This window comes from Anomalospiza imberbis, chromosome 5 (assembly GCF_031753505.1).
Source record: "Anomalospiza imberbis isolate Cuckoo-Finch-1a 21T00152 chromosome 5, ASM3175350v1, whole genome shotgun sequence".
Lineage (NCBI taxonomy): Eukaryota > Metazoa > Chordata > Aves > Passeriformes > Viduidae > Anomalospiza > Anomalospiza imberbis.
In genome coordinates, this window is record NC_089685.1 from 46507894 (window position 1) to 46527256 (window position 19363).

The 19363-nt window shown below is 46.2% G+C and overlaps 1 protein-coding gene across 7 annotated transcripts in view; it reads left to right on the plus strand.

Moving 5' to 3' along the window:
• The window catches only part of ETV6 (ETS variant transcription factor 6), a 128530-nt gene extending 122529 nt beyond the window's left edge, over positions 1–6001 (plus strand). For all 7 annotated transcript variants that reach the window (XM_068190534.1, XM_068190535.1, XM_068190537.1 and 4 more), the window contains one exon: positions 1808–6001. In XM_068190534.1, the coding sequence (XP_068046635.1) occupies positions 1808–1913 (106 nt within the window). In that variant the 3' untranslated portion in view covers positions 1914–6001. The remainder of the gene's footprint in view (positions 1–1807) is intronic.
• Positions 6002–19363: the final 13362 nt, after the last annotated feature.

Sequence of the window (19363 nt, forward strand, 5' to 3'; positions counted from 1 at the left end):
AATAATAGGAGATGTGACTTTAACATGCAGGCAGTTGTCATCTGCAGATATCTGTATGGAGCTTTAAGTAAGATGGAGTCAGAAAAGGATTTCTAATAGGTTAGCTGGGTGTCTTCTGCAACAAAATAGGTTACAGATAGTGTGTCTTAATTTTCGTGCAGTTCTGGGTTGGGTTGTTTTTTGTTTGGTTGGTTTTTTATGTAATCAACTGCTATTAGAAATACCCACACTGTGGTTTCCTTGATGTGGCTTAAAGCACAGACCAGAAGGAATACCCAAAGTCCTGTGGTACAGCTCACATTGGCCCATGCCCCACATGGAAAGGGGGGTGGGTCCCATGACAGTGGGACCACTCTGTGTTTAGATTTCATTGTCATGCAAGATCAACAGGACAGCCACAGGGTTTAAATCCGGGCACAGTCTGGCCATGGGCTTTGGTGCATTTTCAGTGTGTAGCCAGGCACTGATTCACCACTCCTGAATACAAGTTTTTCACCACTGTAACACTGTTTGTTGCAGCAGCATTTTTCCAGCAGTGACACAGCCGTGAGTCATAGCCCTTTTTTCCCCCGCTAAATGCATATATGCACATGATTTCCAAAATTAGAAGGGATGGCAAAAGGTTACTTCCAGGCTATGCTGTGTTTGCTGAGAGGCTCTAGCAGTGACCATTCTGAGTCAGTGATAGTAACGAGGCTCCTGCTGGTTGTTTTTGTTTTCACTGGAGCAAGGATACTGAGCATATCATCAAGCTGAAATAAAATCAACTCTTACAATTAACACATTTCATACTGCTGCATGTTAATCACTACGTTGTTAATGAAAGACTATGAAATTTTGTACCACTTCCAGCATAAACATCTTTCATCCTAATTTCTCCAGAAGTGCTTGGGAGTTGGGAAACTGATTTGTGTTGAAACCAGGGCTTCATCCTTCCTGTGCCACTCTCTCCTCCTACATCATAAAATTGAAAATGAAAAGGCAGAACCTTTCTGTGCAGTAGTACACAATAGCATCCTGGCAAAAATCAAGACTGCAGACTTAAACTGCAGGCTGTTGGATGTTCTTTCTCACTTCCTGCTGCTGCCATGCCTCCCCAGAGGCAGCTTCTGTCTCCAGCACCCTGCAGACTTACTGCCTTGAGACACTGGTGCTGGGAATCGTGTCATTCATTACAGAGGATGCTGCCTCACTGCAGTCACACTTTCTACAAGCGCACAGGAAGAGACTGTCTTTGCTTACAGTTCTCTAGCCCTAAACCTTTTTCCTTCAGGGCTTTTTTCATTCCTGGAACTTGTTCTGAGTTGGACCTTGGCTTTTTTCCCCTCTGTTCCTTTGGTGTTTCATGTTCTTCTCACTCACCTACACGCAGGCCTGCACAAACCAGTAGCCCTGTGCCTCCCCACACCTTGCAAGGGCTTGTGCTTTGAAATATGCTGATCATAAACACCTTTCATGTCTCTGTCACCAGACACCACACATGAGTGTACCTGGGCCAAGCTGTCATCTGACATGAAAACAGCAAACAATATGAGGGAGAAGAAATAAATATCATTCTTTGGAAAAAAACTATGGGTTTGGTTCTGATTTGGGCTTTCAAGAAGCCAGGGTAAAGGCCGGTAATTTCTTTGTTTCCTTTCAAGGTATGGAGGAGGGAAGATACCTGGGGAGAAGCTGGAAAATACTAAGGCTTTGGAAGAATACGGCAAAGATTATCTTAGGAACTGCAGAGCTCAGGGGTCTCAACAATCTGATGAAGATAAAAGCTGAGACCCCTGAGGAATGCACTTGTTTCTCTGTTTTACAGGTTCATGAAGACCCCAGATGAGATCATGAGTGGCCGGACAGACCGCCTTGAGCACCTTGAATCCCAGGAACTGGATGAACAAATATACCAAGAAGAGGAGTGCTGAAGGAAACAGGTGCACCACCTCTGTGGGTCCAGGGGAGAAACATCTGCCTGATGGTCAGCACGGTTTGGGAGGGGAAGCAACAACACAGGAGCAGTACTTGAGGTCGCTGCTTAGCTTGAAGACCACGCAGGACCTGAAGCACCTTAACAAACCTAAGTAACCGGCAGAAGTGGTGATGGCAGGAAAGCAAAGGGGAGAAAGCCTGGACTTATGCACTACTTCACTGTTTCTACCAAGTCTCCCTTCAGTTTTTTCTTTCTTTTTGGCTTGTTTCAGTTTTGGGGGTTTTTTGACTTTTTTTTTTTCCTAATAAACATGCAGTTTGACTTTCCTTATCTCACATGGGACAAGACATCAGATTATGCTTCTTCTTTTTTGGTTTTTTGTTTTTAGAAGGCTTTCCTATGGAAATAGAGTGCTCTTATTTTCTGTGCAAGTCTCATGACACAACACTGCATAAAAAATAGCAACACAGAAGGGATTTGCTCAAGGCTTCCAGTTTGCTTGGATCAATTTATATGTGCTGCCACTGGGAAATGTGTTGAAGCTACCAAAAGAATTTCTCACACATACCTGTCAAATGAAGAGGAGACACCCTTCACATGTAGGCTGGGCTGTCATCCCCGCATAGCTTGGGCTCACAAAGAGTACTCCGAGTGGCTGTTAACTGCTGGAATATGGACCAAAACCAATCACCTAAGTGCTCCAGAGAGGAGAAAAATAAATGTGACAAACCTCTGCAAGTGACTATCAGTTAATATTTTCCCTCCTTCTAGCAAAGAAGTGATAGAATGGAGGAGGGGGAAGGGAGGGTGGGGACAAATACATATATATATGTGTGTGTATATATATCTAAAAGTTCCATATATATATATATATATTAAAATATATATGTAATCCCTGCCAGTATATTCACAATGCAGAGTTGTGAATTTCAGTTCAGAGTTTTCTATAAAAAGGAAAGACTGAAGCATCTGTAATTACAGAAGGAAGGGGTGTTTCTCATACCTGCTAGCAATTTGGGGGTGAAAGGTGAAGGACTGTTCCTTACATCATAGAGAGAAAGCAAAGGGACTCATCACATGGTTCATATTACTCAGAAGCCTCTCCAGGATCATTTTGTGCTGCTGGAGAGGTAGATGATTCACCACTCCAAAATCTGATGTTAGAGAACTAGAGACCAAATAGCTATACTTATATCTTGTAATTGATTTTGGCTTTGTTTTGGGATTTTTTTTTTTATTTTTTTTTTATGCCTCCCACTGCCCTCCCCCATCCTACAGCTCTGCCATCAAGGAAGCTTGTCCCAGCGTGCCTGTTTTTAACATGATTTAAGACAAGAGAAAAACAAACCCTACCCCCGTGTTGCTTTCTTGGTTTGGGGTTTTGTTCTGGTTGCGAGGTGCCTCCATTTGGTTTGCTGCACTGAGGGTGCTTGGCATGAGGCAAAGAGCTATGCCTAGCTTGGTCACAGAAAGCTCAGCAGTCCTTGATGCCCAAACAGGAGAAACTGCTGGCCTGTTTCATTTCACAGCTTGGACCACCAGGACAGGAATGTCTGTGGTGTCCAGTGATCCGTCAGCAGTGGTCCTTTGAATGGAAGGAAGATCTAGCAGCAGCAATGATGCTTGCAGAGGGAGAAGGAAAACTGTATAGGAAAACTGTGGGAATCACATGGTGCCTGAAAGAAAGCACATCCACAGCAGTGCATTAAAAGCGGAAAGCCTCTTTAATGGAAACATAAAAGAAACTAGATCTGGAAAAAAATCAAAATGCTAATCTAATCCATTTCAACCAAAAAACAAGGTACATTCCCATGATAGAGCTTTTATCAGCTATTAAACCAACAGGACATTTGTTCTTTCCACATATTAAACAAGAGGGTTAATCTATCCAGGAAAAAATGGCACTCTGCAATGAACAGTGTCCCCTGTGTTTAAACAGAGATAGGCCAATCTCACCAAAGACTTAATATTGAGTCACAGGTCCTAGAAGGAACAGCTTTGTTAAGGGTGTAGATAAGCATCGTACAACAAGGAGAGATTTTTCTGAGCCAGTATCTGATGAGGAATGACAGGGTGTACATTTCTCCCTGAGCTTTTCCCAGCCACATTTTTCTATAGAATCACAGTCAGTAAGTTACAAGTCCCAGCACACCATGTACTTGATCTGTTCTGCCTCAAAATAATGGACGGGGGAGTGTTTTTTAGCAATGTGTCACCTGTCTCTGTTGTGACTCTGAAGTCCTTGGAGCTCATGAGGCGTGAGATTGGGAGACACTGTGGGACTTCAGTAGTCACAGATCTGAAACCTAAGGTCCCTTGAGACCAAGGGCCCAAGGAGTTACTCTGTCACATTGCTCAAGGGCCCCCAAGTTGCAGCTAGGTCTCAGGAGATGGAGTGAAGTGGTAAATTTGACAGATGGAGTGTAATCAGAAGTACCAATGTAAAGAAAGGCTCTAGCTGGATCCTTGGGTGTCCAGTGGTAGAAAGTGAAAGTTTTTGCAGAGGATGATTCATCCTCTTTACTGCTGTGGTCTAGACAACTGCATAACTGCAGTTCTTTGCCCTGCTGTTACAAGATGGTGAGGGACCAAAAAAAAACAATAGAGACTTTCTGCATAAAGTGCTCTGATGAGTCACAGCTTTTTGTCATGGCCAAGGTGCACACTGCAGAACACAGAGAACCAGAGACAATCCACCCATTTCCTCACCATTGTCTATCAAATTAAGTCCATCCTCAGCACTGGGTAAGACAGGAAAATAATACATTGTCCTGTAGGGAAGCTTTATAGTGGAAATGTTCACCTTTACAAAGAAATGCAATCACTTACACTTGCAGAATCTAAGTCAAAGGGAAAAAAAATGTTTGTGGCTGTTGTAAACTCTTCTCAGTTCACACATAAAGGACATCTTAAGAAATGTCATCACAACCACAGAGAAGGAGTTCTCTCAAGGCTGATGCTAGCTGGAATGAAAGTAGCCCTTGACCTTGGAAGAGGCCAGTCCCACAGAGGCCCTTTCTGCCTCCTGCCAGGTCTCCAGGTGCCAAAGGGAATGGTGTGGGTGACACTGGAGCTGCCAGGACTGCAGGGCCTTGGGGTCTGTTGTGGGAACTGCAGGATTTGAACTGCTCTTGGGGATTTGAAGTGGGTTTACTGGGTATGACTAAAAATAAAAAAGTAGGCAGGCTAGAGCAACTGCAGGATGAAGATTCCCATTGACCTCACATCCACTGGCAGATCCATGGGAGTGCAAAAACAGCATCAACATCCTGAGCCATAGGAATGTGTTGCTGCCTGCCAGGGCTAGCAAAGGTAACACTGTCTTTCCACCAACACTGACACCTGCCTTCCTCCCCTCCCCCAGTTTCTGATTTCCCAGTGTAGAATTTGCCAGCAGCAAAACAGCCAAACTTCCTGCCTTTGCCACCAGAACAAGTGGGGGGAAAGGGAGAAAGCGCTTCATTCTTGGAGACACACAAAAGTCAACTGGACACGGTCCTGGGCAACTGTGCCTGGTTAGCCCTGCCTGACCAGAGGGGGTTTGACCAGATCCCTGCCAACCTCAGCACTCCGCAAAGGTTCTGAGTGGTTAAGTGGTTATGCAAAGGTTAAGTGGTACTTTCATTGTCATCGGCTTGCTACAAGCCTCAACAAGCCACAGGTCAGTCAGGTAGGACATGCTGCAGTTCCACAGCAGAATATTTTCTTGATTAAAGTTTGAAACCTGTTGACTGCCTCTCCATCCAGAGAACACTACTGGGGACCTTTCTGTGAACACTAAGTTGCTGCCACCCTCCCCATATTTCAAACTCCACATATGCATTCTCCAGATCTTTTTTGTCAGACTGCAACTGTACATGAATCCAGCGTTTGAGGTCTTTTTTTAAAAAAAAATAAAATTCTAGTGTTTTTATTGATGATGGCTTTTGTTTTTTTAAGGTGTGGGGCTAAGGGACTGAATCAAATGAATGTAACAAAACAAAAACAAACAAGCCTATTCTCAGGGCCAGTGAGTTGCAAATAATTTTTTAAATGCTTGTAATTACATCATCTCAATAAAAAAATTTAATATAAACGCAGGAATGCCAAATTTGTTGGTGCAATCATTGCTACAAGGCTATTTCTTTTTAAGAGCCATGGTACCTAAGAGTATAGCACACAGCAGCTGTTTTCCATCAGGAAATGAAACCTGCAGGCTCCCCCTGCCCAAACACATATGAGCAGTACCTTGATCTTCCCTGGGTAGTGTTGTTCAGAAAAGTTAAGGCTGTCCCTTGAAATATTTACTTTTATGTCTGTCCTGAGAGATAAGCCAAGTACTCCGCTAATGGGTGCACCTGGTTCTCCTTCCTTCTCTTGGAGTGGACATAGAAGAAAAAAGAAAAACCAAAAATGAGTTACTGTGATGACTGAGGCATCTTTTTAGCCCGCTTAACGGGCCAGATAAAAAACTGTGAGAGCAAGAGGTTTTAAAGAATATTCATCTTTGCAAACTAGTCTAGAAACCCAGCCCGTCTCTTCCAGCATAGCAGGACTGTATTTTCAAGTGGTCATCCCTAACCAGGAGGTGAGGGGAGAGCAAGATTAGGTGGCACAAACTGCTCCTCACTGTCCCTGTCTCCTGCATGGTGGGGCTCCTGCTGCTTTTGACAGCGTGAGGCCTCTGGAGGGTTTCTGAACATCCCTGCTCCAGACATGCCACCAAAAGCCACACCAACCAAACACATCCCTGCTACAGAAAGGTGTCACCAAATGCCACAGCAAACAAACAAATGCAACCCTGCTTGAGAGAGTGTTGTATTGTGTTTTTATATCTCTGTAACAGTTCTGTAATGGTTTGCCCCTTCACCCCCCTTTTTCTCCCAATGGTTCCACCCTGAGCTTTCCCACCTTTCCTTCAATGCCAATCTCCCTGAAAATGCTCAGTCATTCCCCTGTCCCCTCCCTGGTACCCTGTCCATCACTTGGCTCCCCATCCCACTCTCCCAGAATCTTCCAACTTGGGCATCGAGTGAGTGGACAAGGGCCTGGGGTCCCTCCCTTGAACTTCCCCCACTGGTTTGTGTGTCTGTCTGTCCCTCCACCTTCCACTCCCCCAAATCCCTCCACTGGGTGGTGGGTCCCTTCCCCCTTGTTACCGCCCTGGTACTTAAGACGGTTGTGAAAGCCTTGAAGGTGCTTTCAGCTGTCGGATACAATGGCATTCGGAGCTCCTTGGAGCTCAGATTAAACCTGAGACTTTTTCCCTGGCCTTGAGTCGACTCCCTTATTACCTCCTAGGACGCCGCCTCTCCTCCATACAAGGCAGACAGCGCAGCGCTCTGTTTTAGCCGCTCCCCGACTCTGCCACGAGAAACAGGGGAGTGTCCCCTGCAGCTGACCGTGCCTCTGCTGGGCAGGCGAAGCCAGGGAGCTTCAGGGCGGGCACAGTGGCAAGAGAGGTGCCACCAAATGCCACAGCAAACACATCCTCTCAGCGGCACACAGCCCACAGCCAGTGCTCTCTGGTGGGAGCAACTCAAAGAATCACAGAATGGTTTGGGTTGGAAGGGACCTTAAAGCTCATCTCATTCCACTCGTGCCATTGACAGGAGCATTTCCCACTACGCCAGGCTGCACCAAGCTCTGTCCACCCTGACCTTGGACAGTTCCAGGGATGGGGCAGCCACAGCTTCTCCAGCATAATGTACCAGGGTCTCATCATCTCTTTTTAAGGTCTCCCTGAAGCCTCCTCCAGACTGAACAACCCCACTCTCTCATCCCGTTCTCTTAGGAGAGATGCTCCAGCCCTCAGATCATCTTTGCGGCCCTCCTCTGATCTCATTCTACAGATCCATACCTTCATGGCAGGTTAAAATGTTTGGATCCCATCTACAGCTCAGGATGACCCATGACAATCTGGCTGATGTGTAAGCTAGGAGCACTCAGCTGCTCCTTGCTCAGCATTTGTTTGTTTTTTGTTACCTTTCACTGGTGTTTTTAAAACACAAAGGCAAAGAGTAAGCAGTAAGCAAACCCCTCTCTGAGCCAAGACATCAAGCAAGAAGGAAACAAGGTGTGTTCCACCATAATTCAGTCCCTTAAGGCCATTTTCCTTTAATCTTAGAAGAGGAAATAGATGTATCCTACACCTTGGCACAGCTTTCTTTTGCACTCTGAACAACAGCAAATGTTGCAGGTCAAAGGCATAGTGGAGGAAGTTCTCAGTGGTTTTGGCTATTGCTCCAGTGAGGATTAGTCTCAGCTCAAGAACTAGTTTTGAGTCCAGAGAACATCCTTTGGACGCTCTGGGACAGAAGAGGCACAGCAGTGCATGTTCAGTATATCTTCCTTCCCATTTTCAAAATGGACTGAGCTGCAAAGGAAAGCTCCCAGGCCAACACCAGCACAGGGAGAATGAACAATGCAGAAGTTTGCAGACTACAGCTGCCACAAGCATGGTGGTGCACAATTCCTCCATCCGGCTCCCCAGCACTGACCAAGACAGATTTTGCAAGGCTGTTAAAGAAGACCTCAGAGACTGTCCACACACCCTGAGGACTTACAGAAGCTGCTGACAGCAGCATTTTTTTAATTACGTAGGAAGAAAGGTTTTCACTTCTCTCAGATGCAACGCCACCTCTGCGACACAAGCAAACAAGAAAATGCTGACCTCGGTTTGAAACCCAAGCAGCTTCCAAGCAATGCAGAAAGAGCCACTTAGGAAAGATGTGAGGAGAGAGAGGATGCACTGCTACAGCATGAAGCCCAAAACCAAACATGCTTCATTAATCATCTGAAAGAAAAGTTTGGTGTGTCAGTGTAAGTATTCCAACAGCACAGGAACAGGTGGATCTACCACATGTCAGGTCTGTCCATACTGGATTCCCACACACCCAGGGATCTGCTGGTTACACTGGGTTCACCACAGGCACACCTTGCTCAGTTTTACTGCAGCCTCCTCACCATGCAGAACTGGAAGCTGAGCTAAATTATATCCACTTGATGGGAGAAAGATGCAACTTCATGAGCTACTTCAGAAGAAATGTCCCACTGCACTTTGCCATCCTGCCATGCCCAGCAAGGGGGAGGCTGCAGAGGAAGGAAGGGAAGGTTTGCAGCCTGGTTCAAGCTTTCACCACCCCGAGGAGCTCCTAAGAGCCCAACAGAGAGCCAGGTGAGGATGAACTTCCCAGGACCCACTTCCAACATAACCAAGGACATGAGGTGTGAAGAAGTCAATGCCAGGGCAGCCAGAACTCCAGCATAAAATGTAAGACAGGACTTTGACAATGGTGAACAAAATCCCATCTGTTTCTTCATTCTAGATGTGCCTACCTGTTTTCCACAATCATCGGAAAAGTTTTATATCATTATAAAGTCAGAGCAGAAAAAGAGGGGCAAGAGCCTGTCTCCCTACCTTCATCCCTCCATGCTCTTTCCTCAACCTTGTTGCTTTGAAAAAAGGGGTATGGGGTGTGGATGCTCAGAAACCAGATCAGCCTGAGCTGAGTCCAACAGTGCCAATGTCACCAGTGAATGAAACAGCCTTTTTCCTCCTCCCCTGTGGCAGTACTGTTGTAGCCCTGCTGTAAAAGCCCTCACTTGCTCAAAAGGAGAGCACTAACAGTGCTTAATGACCATTTTCCAGGGTTAGTCATCATAACTCGGGCAACCTGTCTACTTACTGACCATCTCTCCACCCCTGGCTAGATGTCCAGTGAAGCGTAAGGCTTAGGTTGCTACTCTGCAGGACACCCATTTCTTGTGATTCTTAGCAGACTGGGGCAGGCTAAACATACAAGTGGGAAATAATCTGGCAATTGCTACAGAGAATCGGAGCAGTACACCTGTTTTCTTCAGTGTTGTCCATTTGTCAACAAAATCAAGTGTGTGCATCTCCTCTATCCTCAGTGCCAGCACAGGAGCCAGGCTGAGATATCAATTTAAAACCAGGCAGACCCTCTTTGTGTGACTGCTGTCACAAACTTTTAGGGGGAAAAAAGGAAAGCACAGTGCCCTCCCAATAAGACAGTAGAGGTCATTATGGCCAATATGTTCAGTTGTAAAACCTGCAGGGACACATCAATCTCTCTGCCTCCTGCAAACACCTCTGCATAAAGTTTCCCAGCATCTCAAAGTGCTGGAGAACAGCCACAACAGGAAGAATGATAACTGTTCAGGAATTAGAATTGATCTCCTACTGCCTGATAAACACTGTTAGCCTGGGGTTGTTGACTTGAAGCCAAGTTCTGCTAAATGGACAAAGTTTCCAAGTCAACCCTTCCTGGTGTTTGACAAGGTGAAGGGAAGGAACTGAAGACAGCTCAAACAAAGCAGACATTGTTTCCAGTAGGCTGCGGAAAGATGTGCGTGCATGACTCCTCAGAAGAAAGTGAGGAAAAGAAGCAGGGGTTGCATGAAAGCTGAGGCAAGCAGAGTCAATTTGGATGATGCAACAAGGAAAGTGGGGAGTGTTTACCATAGGAAGGTCAGTAACTTTCACTTGGCCAATGTGTGCTTGCTGGATCTGATCAGGCCTCTATTCAAAGCCCTGCAAAATGAGGACTCCACCTCCTCCGTACCAAAGGTTAGTCATTTCCTGCATTAAAATGTATCTCTTTTTTTCCATTTAACTTGATCTTAATTCTGCTTCCAACCATTAGCTTTCACTGTGCTTCTCTTCTCTAACTTCTGTAATCCACGGTATTCCCACATGGAGATCCTTACTGACTACAATCAGTGCAACTCTTACTCTTTTTTCCAGCTAAGTGTCTTAGGTTGCAAGATGTAACCAAAAGTATGTATTCTATTAGCATCTGTTGAAACCAGCTGGGGCAGTTTTCTTTATCTCTTCCACAAGTATCCTCTCTCCAGGGGATATCTTCTGTCAATGGGACATTGAATCTCACTGCATGGCTGATAAAATTGCATCATCCCATTGGGAGATGCTCCACCCAGGGGGAGGAACCAAGCAGTCATACCTGGATACAATCTGAGATATGGAACACCAGAGACAGCCTTTTCCCACTGCATTCACAGAGAAGCAGCTTTCTTTTCCATTGGATTCCCAGAGGAAGAACAAACCCATCTACACCACCACAGGACCTTCAAAGGAAAACTACAGCCTTCTACAGAACCACACCTGCCACTGCAGGAGGACTGCAGCCACCATGGAATCAGACTGCTACCAACACCCTGACCAAGAGGGTGTCAGGTTGTATTCCGACTCTGTCAGTGGTGGGGTTTTTTTTGTACTACTTTAGTTTTCCTAGTAAAGAACTGTTATTCCTATTCCCATACCTTTGCCTGAGAGCCCCTTAATTTCAAAATTATAATAATTTGGAGAGAGGGGGTTTACATTTTCCATTTCAAGAGAGGCTCCTGCCTTCCTTAGCAGACACCTGTCTTTTCAAAGTAAGATAGTAAGCAAGGAAGGAACTGAAGCTCCTTAGTGTCTTCCTGGAGGGGCTGCTCCTGGCCCAGAGAGCTGCAGGACACATCCACACTTGTTTCTTGGGGTGCTGACCAGGTCTTTCCTGCAGGAAAGGTTCCAGAGAGCACATCGGTCTATTGAGAACTGGCTGATATGAAACAGAATGGGGAAAGGGAGGAACACACATTGAGGTGTCCTTCTGGTCCCATGAGAACCCAGATAACCCAACAATCATGCTTCTTCCAACCCTCCAGCTAGGGTGGGAGGTTCTCTTTCCACTTAGGAATGACCCTGGAAGATTGCCTGCAAATACAGTAACAAGCACATCAGCAAAAGAGGCTGTCTGTGTCTTTATTTCTTTTCAAAATATTCTTAGTGTTGGTGAATGCTCTTTGGAACATGCTGCCTCACAGATTCTTCCTCCCCAACTCACATTCTAGATCACTCCTAACATTTCCATGGAATCAGCAAGCAAGAAAAATTAATGGGCAGACAAATTTCACATGGCCAAGACTTCACCAAGTAGTTAGTTCACATAATCTGACCCACCACTGAAATTTCCTCAACCTTACACAGAACAGGAGGAAAATGGGCCAGAGAGATCTGCCATCCGACAGTAACAATTTCATGCATGAGGTGACACCTTTGCTCTGCTAAAGTCAATGGAAATCAGGGATGTATAAAGTCTGTGCAAAATAGAGATCTGAGCAGTGTCCATAAAATATATCCTACCCAGGAAAAATTGAGGGTTCACTACAAAAGTAAAACTTAACCCTCACAGCAACCTTCTCAACCAAGTCAATTCCCACCCTGGAGTGAAAACCACAACAATTTATCTTGATGGTACTTTGCAGAGACCTGTATTCAGTCTTGACATCCATCAAATCCCAACACAGATGAACTGACAGTACAAAATCAGCCTCAGACCTAAGGCTTCTCAAGGACTGAGGCATCCAGTGCTGTCAAGTCATTTATTTCCCAATTGGAAGAGTTTCAATAGAGATAATTTCACAGCAAAAGACTGTTGTACAAAACAAAGGACCCACTTCAAAAAAACAAGCCAAGTCCTTCTCAAGACTTAGGAAACTATGGTCCAACTTCCTAAAGGACTGATTAACCTACAGTTTTCAATGAAGTCAACAAAACCCGTGGATTTTGCATGGGAAGGGGTAGAGGAGAGATGCCCAGTCCCTGCTGAAAAGCCACAACAGAACATGGCTATGGGTGTGAGAGGCAATTGTGAAAGGGTAAATGGTTATCTGAGAGAATTTCACAAAGAAGGAAACATTTTTCATTCAGCCATAAGTCTTTCGGGAAATTATTCATTTTCCAAATGAAAACATTTTCTTTAAATTCAAAACACCTCTTTTTCTTCCAGCTTTTGTTTACAAAAGAGAGAAGTGTTTCAGCTCTGTCCTTTTTCATCCTTCCTCCACAAAACATCAACCAAGCCTTGTGCCTTGGGTTGGGAAGTCATCTTTTGGGAAAAAAAAAAAAAAGTGTTTTGAGGTTTTGCTGAACAGCTGTAGCTGCTGCTGCTGCAGAGGGGAAGGGGAAGGAAGAGAAATTCTGCTCTTCTTCACCTGTTAGCGATGGGCACAAGGCTATTTGTAATGAGCTCGTTAGACCCCAAGGCTTATTACCAGAAAAGCAAAGGGGAAAATCAATTCATTCACCTCTTCAAGAGCAATTTAAGCAGTCCTAATCAGAAAACAAGCATCTAGTTCACTTCTACTTCTTCCACCTTGATTCTTTTTATGTAAAACAGATGCCTCCTGTGGGTCACAGCCACATGTGGTCTGTATGCAATGAGTGAGCAATTTCCAATCCACAAAATAAATGTCCTGTTGTCTTTTGCTCTTTTGATCTCCTGTTTCACTGCAGTGTTGGCAGCATCCCTAGGAAGCCACATGAAAAATTCGCAGGCTTTGTGCTATAACTGAGTCTCTCCCAAAGCCCAGCTTTGCCAGGAGTGGGGACATCTCAGAGGTGACATCTGCTCCTGTCCTCCACCAAACTAAGAGCTGTGGTAATAATGTGACCAATTGGGCAAATGATTTGCTTGTAATTTAAATCTTATGGATGCTGAAACAAAACATTATTGAATAAAAATCACAGGCCGTGGACACAGGAACTGTCTCTGAGTGTATTGGCTGCCTTTTGCCTCTGTGAAAATTGACAATGTCCTAATGTTTAACCAAATTGAGAACATATTGGTAAATCCATCCAATTACAGGAATGGATGTGTCTGTGTGGGAAAGAAGAGGTATCAGCCCAGGGGCAACTGTGAGTAGTTGTTACAAAGCAGCAGGAGACAATACACTGCTGCCAGGAGCACCTGTAGAAAGCGGAGGAACACACAGCTCCATCTGCGACTAACAAGGGGAAAAATGATAAAAACATAGTAAAGAACCAGCTCCCCAGTTCTTTCTGCTCCTGTTACACGTCCTTGGGAGCAGCCAACACAACCTGCCTCACCCTAATCTACAATAAGGAGTCTCTCTCTGCAGCCTCAGATGTTAGTCTGATACACCCAGGTTGTCCCACCTACTCTCACATCCCTCCTGGTGCCAGCACCAGCCCTTTGGCAGCTGCCATGCACACTGACCTGGTGAAAATAACCTGCACAGAAGGAAGAGGCTGGTTTTCAGCTCCTCGGTCTGACTCATTGCCCAACCACACAAACAGCAGTGCTGCTGTAAGATGGATAGTGGGAAAAAACATCCCAAAGTAGGGAGCAGAGCAGGAAACCACAGCCCAGCTGGATCCCACTTGGGCCAGCTCTCCGTGGCCATCTGCCTCCCATGACATCTAACCCAACACACCCACAAATATTTTCACTCTTGAGCAAACCAGGCTGGAAAAGTAAATTCCTGAGGCAGTCTTTGCACACTGTCAGACATTGTGGCTGTTCTGCTATCTGTGCTTCAGAAGAGCTCATATGTGCACAGCTCTCTGAGGCTTTCAGCTGCAGCCCTCACCACTTACTTTCTACCTTTCAATTATGACCTCTCCAACTGCTCTGTGCAGCCATCTTAGAGGGACCCAACAGTTTTGTTTCAAAAGGGTCTGTAGCTCCTTTGTTGGGGAGTTCATGGGAGGCAGAGGAAAAAGAGCAAGGTAGAGGAACATGGAAGACAAGTAGCACTTCCATGATTCATATGGGACACCCAAGTCCCCAGAGCCAGACCCTGCTTTCATTTGTGCTGCCCCTTTATTCACCCATGAGCACCATGTATCTCCAAACAATAATGTTGTCTGCCAGTGGTGGCCTCCTGTGTCAAGACCACCCTGTTGTAGGCTTTAGAGAGAAGCCCTATCTTTTCCAAGATAAAAATCCACTGGAGAGAAAGTTAACTTCAGTACACATTATATCTGATTATCCAAAACACAGCATAGTCTCCTGGATGCTTCCTTGGCAGTGCGACACACACTTACAGCACCATCTCATCTTTGATGAGGAGTTGGCCATAGAAGTAACCACCTCCACACAAGATTGCTGAAATTTCCAGGCTCTGAAATCCCCATGATATTCACTTGCCAGCTCACACCAGTATTTTGATCTTCACAGCCTCAGTGAAGATGAGCTGGGGAAAGATGATGTAAGGTAGGTGGGTGTTGCTCTCTTCACAGAGGCAGCAGGTACTTTCCTAATGTCCCTGATTGCCCCAAGACATTTCCCTTCACCTTGAACCCTTCTGGTCCTTTGCTGCCTGGTAAAGTCCAAGAAGGACACTGAGGGGATTTTGGAGGTTCAGTTTCATCATTTAGCAGCACGTAAGGAGTCATTAATCAAATTAATTTAACTCTGCGAGCTGCTTTTATTTTTTTTTACATCTTTACACAAGTATGACACTAGGTGTGCAGACCTTTGTTTGCATTGATAGTCAACAGCTTCAGAGCCTGAGAGAAAAGCACAAATGCCTGCCAAAGACAAATTGCTTTCATTCTCTTCCCTCCCACTACAAGGAGGCAAGAAGGATAATTGCAGTAGGTGTTGTATTCCCCACCCACATTTTTTTCTTACTGCCAAACACATTGCATCAGGAACAATTAGAAACTTTTTCCTTGTGTGGGCCCTTAGCCTATATATAAAATGCACAAACATTTTTCTTCTTTAAAGCTAAGCAAAACAAAATCCCACCTCCAATATGGACTCACTTTCAGGGAGCCAGTTCAGCTGGTAAGGTGAGGAACTCAGTGGGACAGCTACAGCCACAGAGGCAAAGCTGATCTCCCAAACTTAGGAAGGGAGAAAAGGATGCTCAGGGACTGTTCATTCCATCAAGGAGACAAAGATAAAATGAGAAAGAACCTTCTGAAAGTTACAGCTGCACGCACTCACGGCAGAAGGATTGCAGAAAAACCAGCTTAGATCTGCAACTACTTCTGCTTCTGCCAGTGATGGTGTGTTGTTCCCCAAAGGACCTTCCCAAGAAGCAGAGGTCTATAACTCAGTGTGTTAAACTGGCACAGCATGACTGAAATCAGATGGACATTAAATACTTGGCCCCAGATGGGAACTGGAACATCCATTACCAATATTGAATGCAGAAGCACCAACTCAGCAGCCATCATCAGGATGAGAGCCCAGCTATGATCACCAGACAGACTGAGAGCAATAGGTGATGATTCATATTTAGACATTAAAGGCAGGTGCAGGCAGTGCCTACCCAAAGCAACATCCTCATCTAGAAGAGGTGCTTCAATCTCAGCTGTGTCTTGGGATGTCCAGTCCAGACCAGAAAAAAGCACAATGCATAATCCTCCACAAGCAGTTGCAGCAAATATTTCAAACAGCAACTTCATTTTGTTTCATGCAGTCATTTTTTAATGCTGGTTAATGCTCAGACCTGTCCTGCACGCCTGATCCCACTACCCCCTGTTCACCACACAGCAGGACTTCACAGGAGTTACCAGCAGCTGAACTGAAGGGCTGGGACTTCATTCTTGAGGGGCCCCAAGTGGAGTCAGTAACCCCAGTGCATGGGGCTGTGGCTGGGTGTGGGCTGCCAGGGACCACAAGGGGAAGGCTTACGCTGGCTGTGTCCAGCTGGGGGTGAGGCCAGAGAGGCACCGTTTAGCCCCAGTACTTTACCCAGGATCCCCCAGGAAAATTGCATCTGTTGTGCTGATCCAAGTCAGGTTTTGTTTAGGATCAAATATGTATGATATCTGTATTCCAGAGCTACGACTGTGATCAGATGGAGCAGAGCAAGGCAGAATCCCTTGCTGGCTGCTCATGTGCACCTTCAGCCCCCTGCCAAGGGCTGAGCCCAGAAGCCTTCACCACCAAGCTAGTGTGCCTGCCCCAGGCTGTGTTCCTCTCACCAAAGGTTCTCTGGGGTCCCCTGCATCTCCAGCCCTCACCCTCCCACCCAGCACTGATGGCAGCAGTGGTGGCCCCAGCAAGAAGCAGGCACCAATCTATCACAGCGGGTTATCACTTTCTCTCCTCTGACACAAAATAAAATGATCCCCACCTTGCTGCCAGCAGCCTTAACCACATCACAAACAAGGAGGAATCTACAGAAGTATTCAAAACATCTGGATGTTGTGCCACCACAACAATTAAATCCATGCTCACTTTCTCATAGAGTGCCTGGGGGGAAACTGACAGCACAGCAGGGCAGAGGAGGACATGCTGTGGTAGTTACAGCTTCCTCAAAGCCCAGATCTGTGTTGCAACCTCTGAAACCACCCTTAGTGGCAGGCCTTGTCCCAGGAGCCTTGTCCTCACTCTACGGGGGGGCTCCCTGTCTTTGGAGGACAATCCATGTGCCCATGAGGGACTGCAATGCCCAGGGTTGTGTCTCCAGTGCCTGCCTTGAGCAGCCACTGTGGAGTTGGGGCAGAGCAGCAGCCGAGCAGGGCTGAGGAAGGGGAACGTCCCCCTACTCATGACTAGCAGAATCATGGAATATCCTGAGTTGAGAAGGACCCACAAAGATCATTGAGTCCAACCCCTGGCCCTGCACAGACACTCCAACAATCCCACCCTGTGCATCCCTGAGAGCGTTGTCCAAATGCTCCCGGAGCGCTGGCAGCCTTGGGGCCATCACCATTCCCTGGGGAGCATGGGCAGTGCCCAACACCCTCTGCGGGAAGAACCTTTCCCTGACAGCCAGTCTGATCCTCCCCTGACCCAGCTCCAGCCGTTCCCTCGGGTCCTGTCCCTGGTCCCGGAGAGCAGAGCTCAGTGCCTGCCCCTCCTCCTCCCCTCAGGAGAAGCTGTGACTGCGCTGTCTGCCCTCAGTCTCCTCCAGCTGAACAGACCAAGTGCCAAGTCACACGGCTTTCCCTCAAGGCCCTTCACCATCCTCGTGCCCTCCTTTGGACACTGTCTAATGGCTTTTTGTCTTCATTACATTGTGGTATCCAAAACTTCACACAATATTCAAGGTGAGGCTGCCCCAGAGTAGAGCAGAGTGGGACAATGGCCTCCCAGGCCCGGCTGGGCCTGGTGCCCCCAGGACATGGTGGTTTCATGCCAGGCCAGGCTCCTCTCCCTGCTCCGGAGGTGTGGCTGGAGGAGGAGGCCGGGCAGGGATCCGCTGCGGGTGGGCGAGGAGAGCAGTGCAGCTGGGGCGCTTCCAGCGCTCTCCCCTCACAGCCTGCCAGAACAGGCCTGCCTGCTCCCTCCTTCCCGAGCCCACGGCAGAGCTGGCAATGCCACCCCCGTGGAAGACTTCTCATGGATCTCTAGTCCATCAGAAAAAACTGAGTTTGTCACAACATGACGGCAGCAGTGCCTCATTGGTAGCATCTCAGAGGGTGAGAGGTGGGTTTCCTCCAGCCCCTTGGGCAGCCCAGGTGAGCTGCCTGGGTCCCGGCTGCTTGCACTACCTGCAAGTGCAGTGTGGCTGGCCTGGGGAAGCAGCTGGGCTGTCCAATGCCCAAACTTTCCAACCCTCATCCCTTGGACCTATCCAAAAAAAATCCGCTTGGAAATTCCTCATCATGGCCACCAATACCGACTTTTATTTTCTGCATCAGGCACACAACAGAAAAGAAACTGTGAAAGTTTAAATAATTTAATTGGGCACATTTTGATATCCAATCTTTTCTATCACCGGCACCAAGTTTCCAGTGAGGAAGTTGAGGAGAATAAAAACACCACCTTAAAGTCAGGTAGCAGACTCCTACAGGAGGGTTGCACAGGAGCTCCCCAGCAGTTACTGCCTGTTATCCTTGAAGAAAATCCCAAGCCAGCATCCAAACATACCTCATGTTACCTCCCAGTCTCTTATCCTTACCCTCTTGTTGCTTTCATTTCCTTTGGACAAGGCACATGCTCTCTCAATTATCTTTTCAGCAGAAGCTTCTAGTTTATTTGCAGCCCTCAAATACCTTTTTGTTCAGCTGATTTCATTACCTGGTAAAAACATGCTCTTTGCAGCATGGGTGAGCTTGGCTTTACATGGATGTGTGCTGCCTAATGAAACAGAGCCCTGCTTACTCACTGCACTTCCTAGAAGTTCATTCAGCAGAAATAAAGAAAAATTTGACAACTTGGCTACCAGGCTACAGGCTGCTGGCCAGTTTACAAATCAGTAACCAACCAGATGAGACTAAAATCCTCTGCCTGAGTTCAGCTGCATGAGCTATTTTTGTGAATAGTGTATTTTCTGGGAAAAAGCCATTTCAGATGGACTGTCAAGAACTGCAAGTTCAGGTCAAGTGAAGCAAAGGGTTCCAGCTGAAAACAAGCAGGAAAAAAAAATGTAGCATTGAAAAAGTTTAGTCTGGCATTCCTGAAAATTATTTGTTCCAGAAATGTCAAATGGAAACTTTTTGCTTTTTCACTTCAGGATGGAAATTTTCATTTAAAGATTGACCTAAATTTCTATAAGGAAGATATTCATTAACAGGAATAAGAAGAAGACTATATCATTCTGGATCATGTATAGCATTTTAAGATAATAAGAAATGCTTGGCTTTTTTTTATTTTTCAAGGGAAAAAAAATCTGATCTTCTTTGCCTTGAACCAGCATTTCTCCCAAAAACATTCACCTTAGCCACTGAGCAAA